The sequence below is a fragment of the Lycorma delicatula genome, chromosome 1 (genome assembly GCF_047948215.1).
Source record: "Lycorma delicatula isolate Av1 chromosome 1, ASM4794821v1, whole genome shotgun sequence".
Lineage (NCBI taxonomy): Eukaryota > Metazoa > Arthropoda > Insecta > Hemiptera > Fulgoridae > Lycorma > Lycorma delicatula.
The window spans coordinates 195,976,539-195,994,357 of NC_134455.1; the positions used below are offsets into that span (position 1 = coordinate 195,976,539).

The 17,819-nt window shown below is 28.4% G+C and overlaps 1 protein-coding gene across 1 annotated transcript in view; it reads left to right on the top strand.

Annotated features, from left to right (window-relative positions):
* LOC142326861 (uncharacterized) overlaps positions 1–17,264 on the top strand; it is a 32,806-nt gene extending 15,542 nt beyond the window's left edge. The window contains exon 3 of the mRNA XM_075369598.1: positions 15,184–17,264. Coding sequence (XP_075225713.1) covers positions 15,184–16,000 — 817 coding nt within the window. The 3' untranslated portion in view covers positions 16,001–17,264. The remainder of the gene's footprint in view (positions 1–15,183) is intronic.
* The last annotated feature ends 555 nt before the right edge of the window (positions 17,265–17,819 follow it).

Below are 17,819 nucleotides of genomic sequence, written 5' to 3' on the forward strand. Positions count from 1 at the left end.
CTCATTACCGTCTGTTGGAATAGGAAGTATGTAGCAGATTAACTACGATGAAGGACGAGCATGAAATGTAGAAGCCTTATTGACAGTTACAGAAGGAAAGGAATAAAATACATCGGTATTTACCAATGATAATACTGACATAAATTTCTTTAGGAATTTACTTTGAAGTTTCAGTAATTACTTTCAAAACTGAAGTTTACTCTGTTTACTGAGTTGAATTTGATCAAAATTAGTAATGGATTTGAGTTCTACAAAAAAAGGGAACTTTAGTCGTGATAGTAATAATTATAATATTTCTGTTTTCAAATACCAGTTTATTTAAAGTTTTTAAATTTTCTACTGGTGTAGAGTAATCTAAACTACCAAACCCATAGTAGCTTTGTTATCCTTGTTTTTAGGAAGTTAAAGGTGTGAAAAAATTTAACTTTAGCACATTTAACTTTTGAATCGATTCGATGTCGATATAATTTTTTTTTTTGGGAGGGTTTACGTAGGAGGAGGCCAAAAAATCTCCTCGCAGATACCACAACGCGCCCTGTCAAGTGGTTCTGTCAAGTTCCAGCCAAACCGATCCGGGGCGATCAAGCCAGGACCGACTAAAATCCCCCCCCCCCCCGACAGCGATATGTCCGATACTAACCTTTCGGGATCACTCGCAAAATGCCGCCCTGCTGGTCACCAGACGTCAGAGAAGGGAAACCACAATGATCCCCAAACCCCGGTACCCAGACGCAACACAAGACAAGACGTAAGAGCGTAGATACCTTAACAGCTAGACTTGAACAAGCCTATCTTTCATTACAGAGGTAGAACGTAAGTAGTCCAAAGCCTCACGCAGCTTAGTATAGGCTTAAAAGCCTATTTTTCCGAAAGAATAACGACTAGTAAGACTCGATCGCAGTAAATCTTACTTGCTCCACTCACACTTGTACACCATACACTCATCCATATCGTGGCTGTCTTCTGTCTTCGCCCGAGTTCAGTAGAGTCCCAACAGCCTCTTCGACAGAGGCGACCCTGTAGGACCACCCATGCCTCAGCTGCCGAGCTGTCCACCTCCCTCAAGCGGTCCGACGAATCCTCCTCATGCAGAGACATGTCCATGCCGGTCTTCTTCAGTCATCTTCACTGTTAGATACATCTAAAAGTAACACATCTTGGACACAGCATTCCAGCCGGACTCTGAGAGGAGCATCTGCTCCATAATGCATCCCTCACCGAGTGGCCCGGTGAGTTGCAGCAGAGCCGTCTTTCCTCCTCCTATCGGATGCAGTGAAATATCATATGCGCAGGCGTGTCTATAGCTCCACAATATTGATAAGCATAGCTATCAAATCTTCTAATTTTCACCAGATAAAATTTAAGTTTTAAGGACCTGATCAGAATTTTTTTAAATGTTTTAGTTTCAGCACAATTAAAGTTGATAAAATTAAAATTTACATATAATTTGGTAATTGGTAAATACACTATATAAAATGTGGTAAATATTAACAATAAATATAGGAATAACAGAATTATTATCACTTCTCTCTGACGTCTCTGAATTTATGTTCTTATATTTTGTGTTTTATAGCTTAATACAAAGGGTTTTATTATTTTTACGTTTTGAGCTTTGTGTAACTCAGTGTAAAAATATCGCTTAATCAGTCATTTAACCAGGAGTCATAGTATTTAAGAGACGGATTTTATGCTCATCGTTTAGTTATTAATGGCAACAATAAAATAGAGTAATATAAATTATCAATCGGCAAAGATATACTTAAATTGAATAATAGACATTTTTTGCAAAAAAAATTGAGTGTGTAAATATTTATAGTTTATACTGTGCAAATATTTATACTGTAAAACTTGAAATTTATAAATACTTAGGCAAATATTTATAGTTTATATATTAATAATTATAATGATTCGACTCAATAAATTCATTTTATTATCGAATCATTTTCTAGCCGAAGTAAGCTTAGGCTTATCTGACAGCGTTCACAGAGCTTAATTTTATTTTATTCGAAAATAAAAAAAAGAAGAGAACATAAAATGACAAAAGTAATTAAAATAAATTACTGTAAAAAATTATTATTAAAAAAGAAGAATATATATACATATTTATAATATTTATATTTTTCTGCTAATTTATTATTATTTTTATTACTATACTTCTATTTTAAAATGATAAATATATTTAGTAAGAATTTACGAGTGTAAATTATATCTATATCTACGAGTACAAATTAAAAACAATTAACAATAGTTTATAAAATAAGCATCGCAAAGTAATAAAAAACGGAAAAATAATTGTTCATTAATATTTAACGAAGAGCAACCACATTGCCTTGACAATATTAAATATTTAAATCAAGAAATTATATGGTGGTTAATAGTTTCAGCAACTACAGAACGTAAAATACGACCTCCACCTCTAATTTACATTATTCATCTTTCAATAACATCTCTCGTAAGTAATTGTCTTTCACCGGTTAATTGCTATTCAAGATTACAAATACATTAAATTAAAGACTTTCTAGTTATCTGAATAAACGTATGTGTGCCGCAGTTTAATAACATCATGCATCGTAAATATATTAAATGCGCTTTTAATAAAAATAAGATCTAGAGTTTCTAATAAAATTTCCCCATACTTTCTTAAAATAACGAGAAAATAAGTCGTAAATATATTTTATATACTTGTTGATTTGGCAAATTATCCTTCAAAATAATAGCACGATTAATCATTTTTCTGATCTTTTTTTTTTTGTAATAATTATTTATTTGATGTATTTATTATTCATTTTATTATTCATTTCAAAATGAAGTAGGAAGAGAATATTATTATTTGTCTGACTCAGAACATTTCTTTTATCAGATTAGGTTTTTGTTTTTTTTCTTTTTTATATTTATGAAATGAAAAAATTGTTCAAAATCTTTCATGCATTAACGACAAAATAATGTCGTTAACAACTCAATAAGTCTTAAAAAAAGTAAAAGCTTTTCCTATTTTTCCATTTTCTTACATGAATATAATATGTATTGTAAAACAATAAAATTCACGAAATCCGTGCAGTATATTATATAAATTAATACTCATCAACTTATGATTACAAAGAATTATCAATTTATTTATACTCATTTATTAAATTAATTTGTTCAGTTTGAGATTATACTTCCAAACAACAGACAGAATACACTTATTTAGTATTAGCCAACTCAATCTTGAGACAGAATTTATGTATTTATTTAAGACGTATCAATGATGGAATTATAAAAACAAGAATTATTTTAGCTGTATTTAAATTTTATCCACAAGTAATCGAGAAAAAACGGTCAGGAGGTATAATTCTAAACTTTGTATTAAAAAAAAATTACTATTTGAGTGCAATAAAAGAAGATACTAGATATTATGTTTTATATCACATATATATAAAACACACTTTTGTTTTTTATGTATATTTTTTTTATTCAACCGGATTTTGAATTTTTTTAAACTCAAATATTGAATTTTATTCAATATTTTGTTATCTCAAAATATTTATTTTAACCTTTGTTATGATAATACATTACCAAATCATAATAACTTTGTTTTTTCACATTTGATAATCTAGCATGTGATTAAAATTGAATAAGAAAGGAGTTTTGTGTAACGATTTTGATATTGACATTGCTATCGTTAACTGAATATTAAAGGAAGTGAATTTTCACAAGGATTTCAGTTAGAACACTAAGTATTATTTTTTCTTCTACTAAGAGATTTAATGAAAGATTTATCAATGTTATTATTAATTCTGGTAATAAAATATTTCTTTTAAAATTTAGTAATTTTAGATATATAGCTAAACTTTTAAATAAAATTAACTGAAATTTTTATGTGTTTTCTCTTTTTATTATCTAAATTAGATGATTTATTTTTTAATATATTTTATCATTTAACATTCGCTTTTTACTGTAATTGGTCATAAAGATTACACAAGATTTGAAAGGCAAATAATACAAATTTACCTTATTAAAATGACAGATAAATATATCAATGGCATAAATAAAACATTATGCTATTGTTATTAGTAAACTTATAAGACATCATTATTATTATGAAAAAGAAATAAAATTTGCATGATATATTAATCACTTTTATTAATATCTTTCGCGATACAGCACAACCCACCACTAATATTTATCGATAATTTTCTGAGGGTCAACAGAATCCCACACGAAGTCTGTATATCAATCTGCCCTTTATGATACATTCTGAGTCAGATGTGTAAATTAACGAATAAATTATCGACTATTTTCTATTTTCCGATCGTTTATATTTCATTAAAATCGCGGAGCTATATATTTTAATATACTTATGTGCCACTAAAATTATGATGCAATAATTTACTCAATAATTTATTTGCATGGATAATCATATATTGCCAAGATGTATCCAAGTTACAAAAGGTTTCTAACCCACCCACAACATAACTATAACGCGCTGCAAAGAATTAATAATTATTCCATTTCGTAGTTACGTATCAATGTTGCTCAAGAAATGTATTGTTTTATATCAGACGTTTAACGTCAGTTATTTTAAAAGCATTAATATTTCAATGCTAAACCTGTACTGATTGTTAAGATTTATTCTACATTAAATATAAAGAAAGGTGAGCATTAAAACCATCTGACTTAACAAGATAGTACAATAAAAAAAAAACAGAATTTTACAAAAAAAAATATATAATAAAATAATACGAAATTAGTTTTTATTATTGTTATTACTATTTCTATTACCCATGTAACCAACAATAAAACGATTTCAGCCACGTCACGAAATATCTTTTAGACTAGAAGTAAAAAGAATGGTGGTACTCTTTTACACTCGATGAACTCTTTACATCGGAATGATAATTAGTAATATGATTAATTCCAATAATTATATTTCAATTTTTTTTAAAATATATATTCAACAATCAATTTTTATTTTTCCTAAATACATTATTGTAATAATTGTAAGATGACTGTGATTTATAAAGAATTCTAAAAAGTAGAAAATATGGTGAAAAAATGCATGTTTACTATATTAAACAATTCCTAAACAAAAATTAGTCTTTATCAATAACCATCTACACTAAATTGTCTTAAGATCACTATCACAAATAGTTATATTAAACCTTCCAGATAATCTAATATTAAAAAATAACTACAATATAGTAATAAAAAAGCGCTTAGTTAAGCACCTTAAAAAAAAATTATTTAATACGCAGACACACTTCTCTTTATCATATAATCGTCAACGCATTTGTGACAAAAAAATCTATAAACTAAACACGGGAAAAAAGAAAAACAAAACAAATCGACTAATAAAATCTTTAAAAAAATCTTTTATCTGTAATATTTATGAAGTTCAAAAGTAACGTTAATATAGATTTGATAAAAAAATTCAGTAATCACTTGATTCTTGATTTTGTCGGTATATTTACTTTTAGGCTATCCAAGAAAAATCGCCAGCTTTGCCGTTTAATAAATCGATCGTCTTACATCGAATTTATTCAATTTTGCCGAATATTTGTAAACTAATATCTTTCATTACAATGCAGACAAGCAACAAAGTATAAAATATCATCTTCATTTTTACCAAATATATCACGATTCCAACCGTTATGTTAAAGTGTACGAATAGCTAAAAATATAAATAAATAAGTTTCTTCTCGCTTTAGTTAACCAACTACCAGTCGGCCACCACCAGTAATCTTCACATAATCCAAATCAAAACCGAGTTCTTTATAGATAAACATCGTTCGCTATTTAAAATAATCTTCTTAAAATATTTTAATATTATGTTTGAAATCAGTGGTTGCCTATTTTTGAAACAACAAAGTCTACGATTTTAGAATCGTAATTTTTTTTAATGCAAGAAGTCAAGCCAGAAACAGTAAGGAACGAAATAAGAATATTGAATCAAATCTGTATCAATAAATATCAGAAACACAAGTAAGTAAACTAAATATAGAAATTAAATGTACGAGCAGCATGATAGCACCGATATTTCCTTATTTCCTAGATCTCTTTACTGCGCAGAAAATCATTAGATTCTCTGTTACGGATAAAAAATGTCTGAAGCACCGATTCTAATTTTCAACTACTCTCATCTTCATATCCAGTAAAACCAGTGGTAGGAATTCTTTTGCTACTTACACTTTACTGCAAAAGAGAAACAGATATTTTATGGCATTAAGTTCGTATAATAGCCATAAAGATGTCATTCTCTACGGACTACTACTGTATTAACGTTCGCTAATTTTATTATCTAAATATCATCGCCAGCGGTAAATATTTTATTTTGATTGTTTTTTTGTTGAAATTATGGAATAACGTTTTGTCAATATAGGCTAATATGCAGTTAATTTATTACACCTATTTACTTTTTATTTTTAGTTCATTAGTTGATAAATAAATAATGAATATTTTAAGCGATATTTAATTACTCTTAAGTTAATATAAGAGAAATATAACATTTATAACTATTATCTTAAAAGCAAATACAAATATTTTATTTCTTCTACTAAATTACTTAGTTTCTTTAGTTGTAATAAGAATAATAGTATATAAAAAATACAACAAAAAAACAGACGCGAGTTCGGTCATATTCAATTCATTGATCATAACATAATGAATTCTGCTGAAATAATATTCTGACGTAATTATAGGAAATAAAATGAAAGGCAATATTTCCGCACGACATTGTAGATTAGAATTAAGCTTATTGTTGTATAACAGAAATAACATGTAGAGCACTTTTTTCATAACTATAGTACATCGCAATCTTCCTTTCTATTATAAAATAGGAGCAGACTTATTCCCACTGTAACACATCATAATATTTTGCCAGTTTTAGTCGATACATTTATAATTAAAAAAAAAAAAAACAATTTATTAACAAAGTATCAGTTTTTTTTTTTTAAATATAACAGAATCAAAGTAATTCATTATGCAATTTAAAGGATGGTGAAAGTTTTAAAAAAGAAAATTAATTAACATTTCGAAAATAAAAGTTTGAATTATAGAAATAAATTATTTATTGATATCATAAAATTTAATAAGATGGAATTATATTCTATCTTTTTCTTGCACATTACATTATAAATAACTATACACATGAGAAATAGAGTAAGGGAAAAACATAAAACCGTTGGAAAATTTTTTTAATTCATAGACAAGTCTGATCCGATTTAAAAATGAATACCGTTTTATGTCTCCAGTCAATAAAAAAATATAAAAAACATTTTTACCTCCTTTTACGAAGTATAGGAAGTATTGTGATCGCGAAAAATCTCGGTTTTCAGATTTCAATAAAAATATTCATATTGACCATCCCTGAATCCATTTTGACTAGTTTCGGGGTGACGCCTGCACGTACGTATGTGTCTCGCATAACTCAAAAATTATTAGCCGTAGGATGTTGAAAGATTGGATTTAGGACTGTTGTAACATCTAGTTGTACATCTCTCCTTTTGATTGCAATCGGCTGAACCAATGTCCAAAAAAGCCCAAAATCGAAAAAATTGGGATTTTGAATTTTTTCTTAACTACTGTAATAAGCCTCCATTGAAAGCTTTTCAACGATACATCATAAGGTGGTACTTATTTTCATTGGGTCCAGAGTTACAGCCAAATAAAATTTTAATTAATGAATTTTTGGGTCAAGGGGAAGGCACATTGATTGTATCAGACTTCATCTTATTTTTTAACTTTTTTTTAGTCTAAATATAGAGATTTATTAATAATTATTAAACTCCGACTGAAAATTTTTTTACGATAATAAGAGTTCAATAATAACAATAAAATATATGAAAAAATATTAGAAGTTATTAATGATATAAAATTTTATGTACTTTTCATTTTAAAAAAATGTGTATATGTAATTTAATAGGCGTACAAGGAAGTCATGTGGTGTCCACATCAGATTTTTTTTAATTAAAGGGAACAATTTCAAAGAGAAGTATTGAATTTTATAAATTTTAATAAAAAAGTCCTAAACTATACCAAGAATATCTCTACTTAAATCCGGTTATCGCAGTATGATTGCATTATGAAAACTGCAATAGATCGTTCTTCTACACTAATAAAATTGCATAAGATCCGGGTAAAGAAAAATTGATATTGATTCTTACGTAACAAATGACTTATTGATTATTGTAAGTAATTAAATACATTGTTATAATTATTACATCGTTGTTGGTTATTAACATAAAATCAATATACTATAAGATATACAATACTGTATAAAACTGCAAATACTTCTACTTAATCGGTTAGGGAATTACGGAAAAATACTCTTTTACGTTTGTTCAATTGTATTCATAACCGCAATTTAATCAAGCAAAACAAATGAGAAATTTCGGATAATGCTAATATTAATGATAACACTAAACCAACGAAGCCCATTTTTACTTCCTTATACGAAATAAAGGAAGTATTGTGATCGCGAAAAATTTCGGTTTTCAGATTTCAACGAAAATATCCATTTTAACCATCCCTGAATCCATTTTCACTAGTTTCAACGTGACGTCTGTACGTAGGTATCACGCATAACTTAAAAACGATTAGCCGTAGGATGTTGAAATTTTATATTTAGGACTGGTGTAACATGTACTAGTGCACCTCCCTTTTTGATTGCAATCGACAATCAAAAAGGGAGGTGCACTTTTGGGCACTTTTTTGGAACCAAAAGTGCCCAAAAAAGGCTATAATCGAAAAAAATTTGGATTTTGGACTTTTTATTAACCGCATTAATAAGCCCTCATTGAGAACTTTTCAACGATATATCATGTCGTACTTATTTTCATTGGTTTCAGAGTTAGAGCCAAATAAAATTTTAATTATGAAATACTTGGATCAAGGGGAAGGCACGTTGGTTGGAATCAGACTTCATCTCCTTTCTTTTTAATTTAAATATATTGATTTATTAATAATTATTAACCTCTGATTGTAAAAAAAAAAATTAAGATAAACAATAATTCAATAACAACAATAAAAAAAATATATATGAAAAAATAGCAGAAGTTATTAATGAAATAAAATTTTATTTACTTTTCATTTAAAAAAAAAAAATGTGTATATGTAATTTAATAGGTGTACAAGGAAATCATATGATGTTCACATCAAATTTTTCTACAATCCAATACTGACGTCAGCTTCTCTTCCTTATGCGATAAACTTTAAATTGAATCGACAACTGTTCCTTCAAATTCATTTTTCCACGCTTCTGGAGTAACATATGAAATAATTTATTTTTTTTATTATCTTCAGTGAAGATGAATTCAGTATTCTCCGTTCAACTTATTTTTTTATCAGTTTACAATCATCTTGATTTCGTATTTACATTCTTGATCTTAAACCTTCGTTTAATAAAATATCGCTTTAATAAAAATAGTGGTACATATAATATAGATAACAATCAGTTCATACAGACGTGTATACATATAGAATATTTGGCTACATATTATTTAAAATTAAAATAAAAAGCCGTGTAAAACAATTTGAAATTCTTAAAAGAAATAGGTAATTCTGATTACCGAGTGAAGGTGAACAACTATAATAAGAAAAACAAGGTTTTGCTTCCTTATTAATAAATATATAGAATATTTGTTCGTTTTAATTATTACAAAATCTAGAATAAAATGTAGGAGAATTGCCAACATGAAAAAGGAATGGAAGTTTTATGTAAATTATCAGTAGAGTAGACATTTATATGCAAATACTTAATGCCATAGTTAATAATTTTGTATAATATTAATAATTTGTATTACATATTTCTGACAACCGGGTGACGTAGATACTAAAAAATAAATTATTACAGTATTGTGTTATAAAATTATGATATTTTGTCACACAAATATTCAATAAATAATTTAAAAAGTTAATATATATATATATATATATATATATATATATATATATGGACATTCAAGTTTACTAAAAAGGGTTTAACTTTATTATACAGATTTAACATTCCAATGAGAAGGAAAAAGTATCATCCCTAAAATCACGTAAACGATCAAAAATAACAAATAGGAATAGATTAGAATAATGCCCAAATTCCAGTTGCTAGTGAAATGCATTAATTCACTGATTTTTATCAAGTAATAAATCATACCTAAATCTAAATTTTTTGAAAGCATTTCTTTTCCAAAAGGTTGTAAAATAATTTATTTTTATCGTTATAAACTGGCATAATCTCATTCAATCGTTAAGTTGTAAGACAAAGTTTTAGATGATTTATTTCAATTTTAAAATATTCTAACAAATAAATACAAATATTATTTTCTTAACAATCGAGACGTCATTATAATAACGTTTTTCTACAAACCATAAAACAAGAAACTAAAATTATAAAATACAGGAGTTACCTTTAAATAATAAAATTTGTAGTTTTGTTCACCGTTATTAATGTTAAATAAAAAAATTTATAAGAAATAATTGAACTGGTTTATTTTTTTTTCAGTTCAAAAAAATAAATAAAATTTCGTAGTTTTTCTTTATACGTGTTTAGAAATAATCATCTTACGAAAATGCTTTTCAATCTTTGGAGCAAGATCAAAGAACATTTACATAAGATGGAATATAATATATTATATATATACCACGGTATGCATAATATATTCCAGTAATATCAAATCAAAATAGGTGGAATATAATATACGAGTATATTCCATCTATTCATTATGTAATCTTTTTTTAATTTCATTTTAGAATATAATTCCATCTTATTAAATATCGATAAATAATTAGATAGATTTCATAAGAAAGCTACCTACTGTAATGAGTACCATAATTTGACTTCCGGAAAATTTTGACATTTTGCCTTTCACATCCCCCAGACCCCAGAACCACCATCAGTTCAAAAGTTTATATATATATATTTCACTTTCTTGTAGACACGATAACTGCCGTAATTTGCACCAATCACTTTCAAATTGATACATAAAACATAATGACCCAAAACCTCGGTCGATTTCGTTAATGGACAAATCGGTTTATGGGTGTGGATGTGGGGGGCTTTTTCGAAAAAACGAGATGTCGCTATCACTTTCTTTAAGTAAGATATCGATTTCGTTTAAAGTTCCTACTATTCTTTGAATAAGGGCCTATAACTTATATAAATAAAGTTTCTTGATATCACCAACCACTGGTCCGGGGAGTGGAAAAAATGGGGTTTCGAAGACAAAAAAATCATACCTCCCTTAATAGTTTCAGTATCGAATCGGTTTAAAGTGGTCATTAGTCCTCTAAATATTACCTAAAACTTTTGTCTCAAACAATTTTTGATATGACCAACCCTTACGGCAAGGGATGACCAAAATATTGCTGGAATTGTAAGATGGGGTTTAACGTATGCTAAACATGTGAAACTGTTGCACATGCCACCATTGTCGTATTGAGTAAATTTAAAGTTTTTCTTAACCTTAAGGTGGAAATCTTTTTTATCCCCTATTCAGCGTCGGTGAAATCTAGCTCCGCCTTCCAGCGTGCCGAAAGAGATTTTTTTTTTTATTTTTAAAATGTTAATTAATTTTCTTTTTATAAATTTCACCATACTTTAAATTGCGTTACGAAAATACTTTGATTAATAACTTTCAAGACTAATAAATATTACATAGAAATATCTTAAAAACTTTTATGACCTGTAATTTTTTTCCTCGATTTTAGACAAATATGCATCTAAGCAAACAGAATTGCTTAAAAAAAATATATCTAATAAGTTCATTCTGCAAATTAAAAAATAACTACAAATTTAGCTTTTGCTTGCTATTAAAAAAGAATTATAGATTTAAAAAAGTATACAAAACTTTAAGCATGTATTTATCTAGAACGAGATCAAATATTTATGTTTCATTTCATGAACATAGGAATGCATTTATCTTATGCAATCGTTCTAGAAAGTTTGGGCCCTTCACTTAGTAAATAATGTAGTTTAATATAGTCCAACCATTCTGTAATACGAGGTCAAGGTTCTTTGTTTAAAGCTCATAAAGCGGAAAACTTTTCTTTTCACCTAAAAACAAAATAAAAAAAAAAACACAAAAACAAAAACGTATACGTTACATTGCTTTTGTTGTATAACCAAATAATAAATAAATAACCTTAATAATATTACGAAAGTTTTATATTGAGTAAAATGTCAGCAGCATAAAAAAAATTATCAACATAATAAGATTTTCATTCTTTATAAAATTATACATTTCTCTCCAACAATAGGCTGGCTGAAGTTTATCAACCCCAATCGATTTTATTTTATAGTAATTCCATGAATTGATTATTTTTATATGATTAATTTAGTTAATCTTCTACAATGCTTATAAATGGGTCAAAGGAACTGGCCACTAACTAATTATTTCGCCCAAAAGCATCTCACGAGTACTGCAGAAGTAAGCTTTGCGCAACAGCTAATGGTACCAGTTGATATATCGAAACAGCCTTCGGACTCCTTATCATGTACGTTATATTAAATCTTATTTGAAGAGAGAATAACAGAAGGATATATTCAATGACGGATGGATGTAAACGATATTTTAATAAATACTGTGCAGCTTAGTATACCAACGCAATATACTCGTACGAGTTTATGTGTAAATATATATATTTACATGTATTCCCGTATTAGTTTATGATCCCCTAACTTTTGTTGATTTTTTTAAAAATCTTTCATTGTTAAAATAAAATCGGAAAACGTAAAATAAATTTAAAAAACTTATTTATATATATATAGGAGAAATGCTTGAGAAGTTGGGTTGGGAGGTGTTGCCACAGCCTCCTAACAGCCCAGACCTCACCCTATCTGATTTTCATTTATTTGGCCAGCTCAAAGACTCTTTACACGGCAAGAAGTTCAACAACAATGAAACGATCAAAAAAGAGGTACACGAATGGTACAAACAGTAAGGTAAAGAATTCTATGCTGCAGGAATCAGAAAGCTAACAGAATGATGGGATAAGTGTTTAAATGTTGCTGGAGGCTTAGTTGAAAAGTAATATATATATATATATATATATATATATATATATATATTTCCTAATGTGTAAGTTGCAATCTGTTCAACTAGTGAACAATAAGCAACTCCTTAAAATGAGGTAAAATCTTGCACAGACTCATTCCAACCATTCCTGAGACGTGTGGTTAATTGAGCCTCAACCACCAAGGAACACCAGTATCCGTCTACTATTCAAATCCGTATAGAAGCAAATTAACATTTACTAGGATTTGAACCTTAGAACCTTCGACTTCGAAAATCAACTGTTAAACAACTGATTTGAGACGACGAGTTAACCGTTAGACCAGCCCGGTGGGCTAAATTTACATATATCTATAAGATTTTATTAACAATAAAGTAAACAAAAAATATATATATTCTTATATTTATCTGGATCTAATTAATGTGTTTATAATTTAAAAATTATAAAGTGTAAAATTCAGAATAAACGTATTTGTTGTTTTGGCTTTGGAAGTAATTAGGGTATTTTTAACATTTTTTTAGGTTTAATTTGAATATAAAATTTTTAATTACAATGATTGAATAAAATAATTTAGAAAAAATTCAACACTATCATTGAGTTGAATTAAAAAAGGATTGCTAGAAAAATGAGATAAGAAAACGATGAAGTTTTTTGAAAAAAGGTTTTCATATATTTGATAAAATACTTCTGCGACCGTTAAACATTCATGTTAAAAAGTAGATAAAATTTTTCCAACATTTGGCCAATACATTAATGCTAAAATCTGTGTTTAAATTAATCCAAAAGCAGTAGAAAGTACAAAATATATTTTTTCACATTTATGGGATGATCGTATTAAACGCTTATTAGCTCAAAATTAACATTCATGAGTAAGATTAAAATATTTCTCTAATTTTTATTCAGAAAATTTTCGGGTAAATGAACACGTTTAAAACAGTTTATTTACTAAATTATAATATATAAAGATTAGAAACAAGTAAATGAAACTTGCATTTCTTCGCTTATGTTTTTATGAGGAATTAGGAAGTGATTCGCAAAATGAAAGTAATAGATATATTATGTCGTCATCAAAGAGGCCTGTTGGAATAAATAACAATGATCGGTATAACGGGGGACATATAATAACGTTCTTGCACGCGTGACAAACAAACATGCAGAGTGTAAGTATTTTGTACATGTAGGCTTATACAAATACAACTCTCTTTCTCTCAGTGAAATAACTTTCACGGATAAATCCGACATTACCTAAAATAACTTTATGTTGTAGCATTAAAAGTAGAAGACAAAATAATTAATTATTGAAAATAAACATAGATATGAAGACAGTTTTGCCATAGGTTTTTTTCTGGAATCAGGTTATCGTCCTGATTCCAGAAAAAAAACCTATGGCAAAACTGTCTTAAAAAGAAATAGTTAATCGTTCTTCGAAAATAATAACATAGCACAATCATTGATAAAGATTCTCCGTTGATAGTACTTTTCGTTCACTTTAAAAATTTTTCTAAAAACATCTGATTTTTTTTTTTCAAAAAATAAAAATTCATAAGAATGTTTGATTATTATATTTAAAACAGATAACGGAGAAATTAGACAGTAAGATATTGAATACAAAAAAAAAAAAAAAAAATAGGAAAATGAGAAACAATTAGAAAAGCACACTAAACCGTTCAAATAAGTTGTTCTAAAATTAATTTTAAATCTAGAAAATAATGTATTTATGAACAAAGTAATAGAAATTCCAAGAAGATGAAAGTCTTCGATTTAAAATAAAATTAAAAATTAACTAAGTGCAAAGAATAAATAAAAAACTACTTTAAATTTATGCAGTCTGTGTTTATTTTGTATATTTACTAAACTAATTTTACTCATTAGGAATATTTAGGTCAAAATGTTTTTCATATTGTCGGCTTGCATCCAGGATTTGTGTCATGGTAAAACCTGCTGAAATATGATATATATTTATACAAGAGGTTTAAAAACATTAATATCCGGTAAAAATTAAGGACCGTAATTTTGTGGCATTTGATCGAAATAAAAAATTATTATTTAAAAAATACAACATTTTTGAACGTAATAATTTAATCTCATCTTTAAAGTTATTATTATTCCTTTTGTGTAATTTTTTATACTAGAAAACTCTATTGAAATAAACTTTTGCAAACGGCATAGTTTTTATGATGTTTTTTTTTTTTGTTATAGGCACAATGAAGACGGTTCATACACGTATGGGTATGAAGGAGCTGACGGCAGCTTTAAAATAGAGACTAAACTTAACACCGGAGAGGTTATGGGCAAATACGGATACGTCGATGACTTGGGTAAAGTACGTGTAGTCGAATACGGGGCAAACAAATATGGATTTCAACCGGCCGGAGAAGGTATAACTGTCGCTCCTCCAACCTTAGTAGATGAATCTACAAGACGCGGTCCTGACGGAGAATTAGTAAATGACGACGGAGCGTACTATGAAGAAGCTCCGGTCGCCAGACCTCCTCCGAGAGCACCTTCTCGTCCGGCACCCAGACCGGCTCCCCGTCCAGCTCCTCGTCCGGCTCCAGCACCTGCTCCCGCTCCACAGTACGAAGAACAACCCGTTCAATACAGCCAGAACTCATTCCAGTCTCAACAAAGCTTTGCCCAACCTCAGTCCCGACCGTCTTTCGCTCCTTCGCCTCCGGCTCAGAGACCGTCTTTCTCCCAAGGACCTACACCTCCACGTGCGGCCGTTGCCGGAGCTATTCCTCTATCCGGGCCCGAACCTTCATTCAGTCAGCCTAGACCACAGCCCCCACCACAACGTGCACCGCAAAGACCACCCCCTCAGCAGTTTTTCAGTCCTGCTCCTGTATACGAATCTCGTCCAGCTCCTGTTGCAGCCGCTCCGCCCTCTCCACCGCGTCAGAACTTCGCCCGTCAGGCTCAGGGAGGTGGCATCCTTGATCAGTTACAAAGGGATTACGCATTACCTCAAGGCGGCTCTGCGGCGCTTCACGATATCTCATTCGGTTCATACTGAGCCACGATGACTAGACTGTAAAATTATCAAATAATATAAATCATATAACTAATTGATTTATGACGTTTAATTTAAACACTGCTACTTGTAAATAAACGCCCTTGTAATAATATATTAATTTTTTAAAGCAGTGTAAATATCCTACGAAAAAACCAAATCAAAAATATAAAATGAATAAATTATTTGGAAGAAATTGAACATTTAAAATAATAAATTACTTAAAATTCTATTGTTTAAAATATATCATAATAAACAAATTATCATCAATTCACAATTTTTATAATTTATAAAAATATTTTCTTACTTATTTTTTGTACTGGCAGTCAAAAAGTAATTAATGAAATAAAACCGCAGCAATTTCATACTTATTATCTTCAATACAAAAAAAAACTACTTTCAATAAATCTGATTCCGTAACTTAAAAATAAGGGTAATTCTTTAAAATAAATAATTGGTTGATTGTGTGATGTATTAATTTAAAATTTAAATGTATTCAATTTTTTTATTTATTTATTTATCTTTATCTTATACAATACTGATTTATTGTTTATTTATGTTAAATAGGCTTTATTTATTAGATAAAGCTGTCTAATTTACCTGTAAATATTAAGTATTTACAAAAAAAAAAATAAGCTCTATAAATACTGAATCTTTGTGTTTTTGCCGTAGAAATTAGGAAAAATAAAGTTCATAAGTGTGTTAGCAGTATGAGTAGCCGCTTGCTGTTTAAAAAAAAATTATCACATGCTGTTTTTCTTTTCTCATTCTAAATTTTCATTTCTTTGCACCTCGATGAATTTTCCTTTAAGATTTTACGTCGTTTACCCGATTCCATAACTTCGCATATTTCTTGAATACAAAATTTAGTTTTATTTGTATTTGTTCAGCCAAAAAAAATGTAATGATAAATTGTATTTAATCCATTGTAAATAACGAAATCAAATTAATGTGTTCTTTGTCGATAGATTGGTATATCTGTTTCTGTTATTAATTTAAACAAAATAAAATATTGCGCAAAATAATTTTATCTCCACTGCGAGTTCACGATCGATTAAGTTTAAGTAAAATATAATTGTGTATAAATGAGACTTCAGTAAAGATTATTGATTGTGCTATCAATTTAACGCAAATAAAAATGAGTAAATTACTGGTTGATGTTTGCTAAAAACTTGTAGTACCGTAGAAATTTTGTAAATAAAAGTAATATTCCTCAATTTTTAAATGAAGAAACAGCTAAATAAGTTGTACAAATTTCTCGATTCTCCCTTTCTTGTTTTATTTTTTAACCCACTTCTAGTGGAAATATCAAAACTTTTTCATGAACTAATGATTATCTTGTAGATAGTTTTACCATTATATAGATTTCAGCGTGCCTGGTATGAGGTCACTGCAAGAATACAGATGAGGTAAGGTACGTATAGTAATTGATTTTAGAAGATAAGTTAAAAAAAGAAACCAAAAACACGTATCAAACCACACAAACAACTAACTTTACCATGATAAAATATATTCCTTACTTCTAACTTGAAAAAAAATTATAATTAATATATTACAATTAAATAGCCCGGAGCAAATATTGTTCTGGCCGTATGCATATGTATATATATATATGTTTTACCTCACAGATATTTTTTTAGATTGACACATTAAATATGTTGCTATGAACAGCAACTTCTTTAGAAAGATACCTAGGTTATAATCATCTACTTATAATCTAGATGATATCTATAATCAAAATTTGTCAATAAAGTGGAGAAACAATAAAAGTGATATCTTCCACTTTTACCTTTTTATTTATTTTTGTAGATAAAAGATTCTG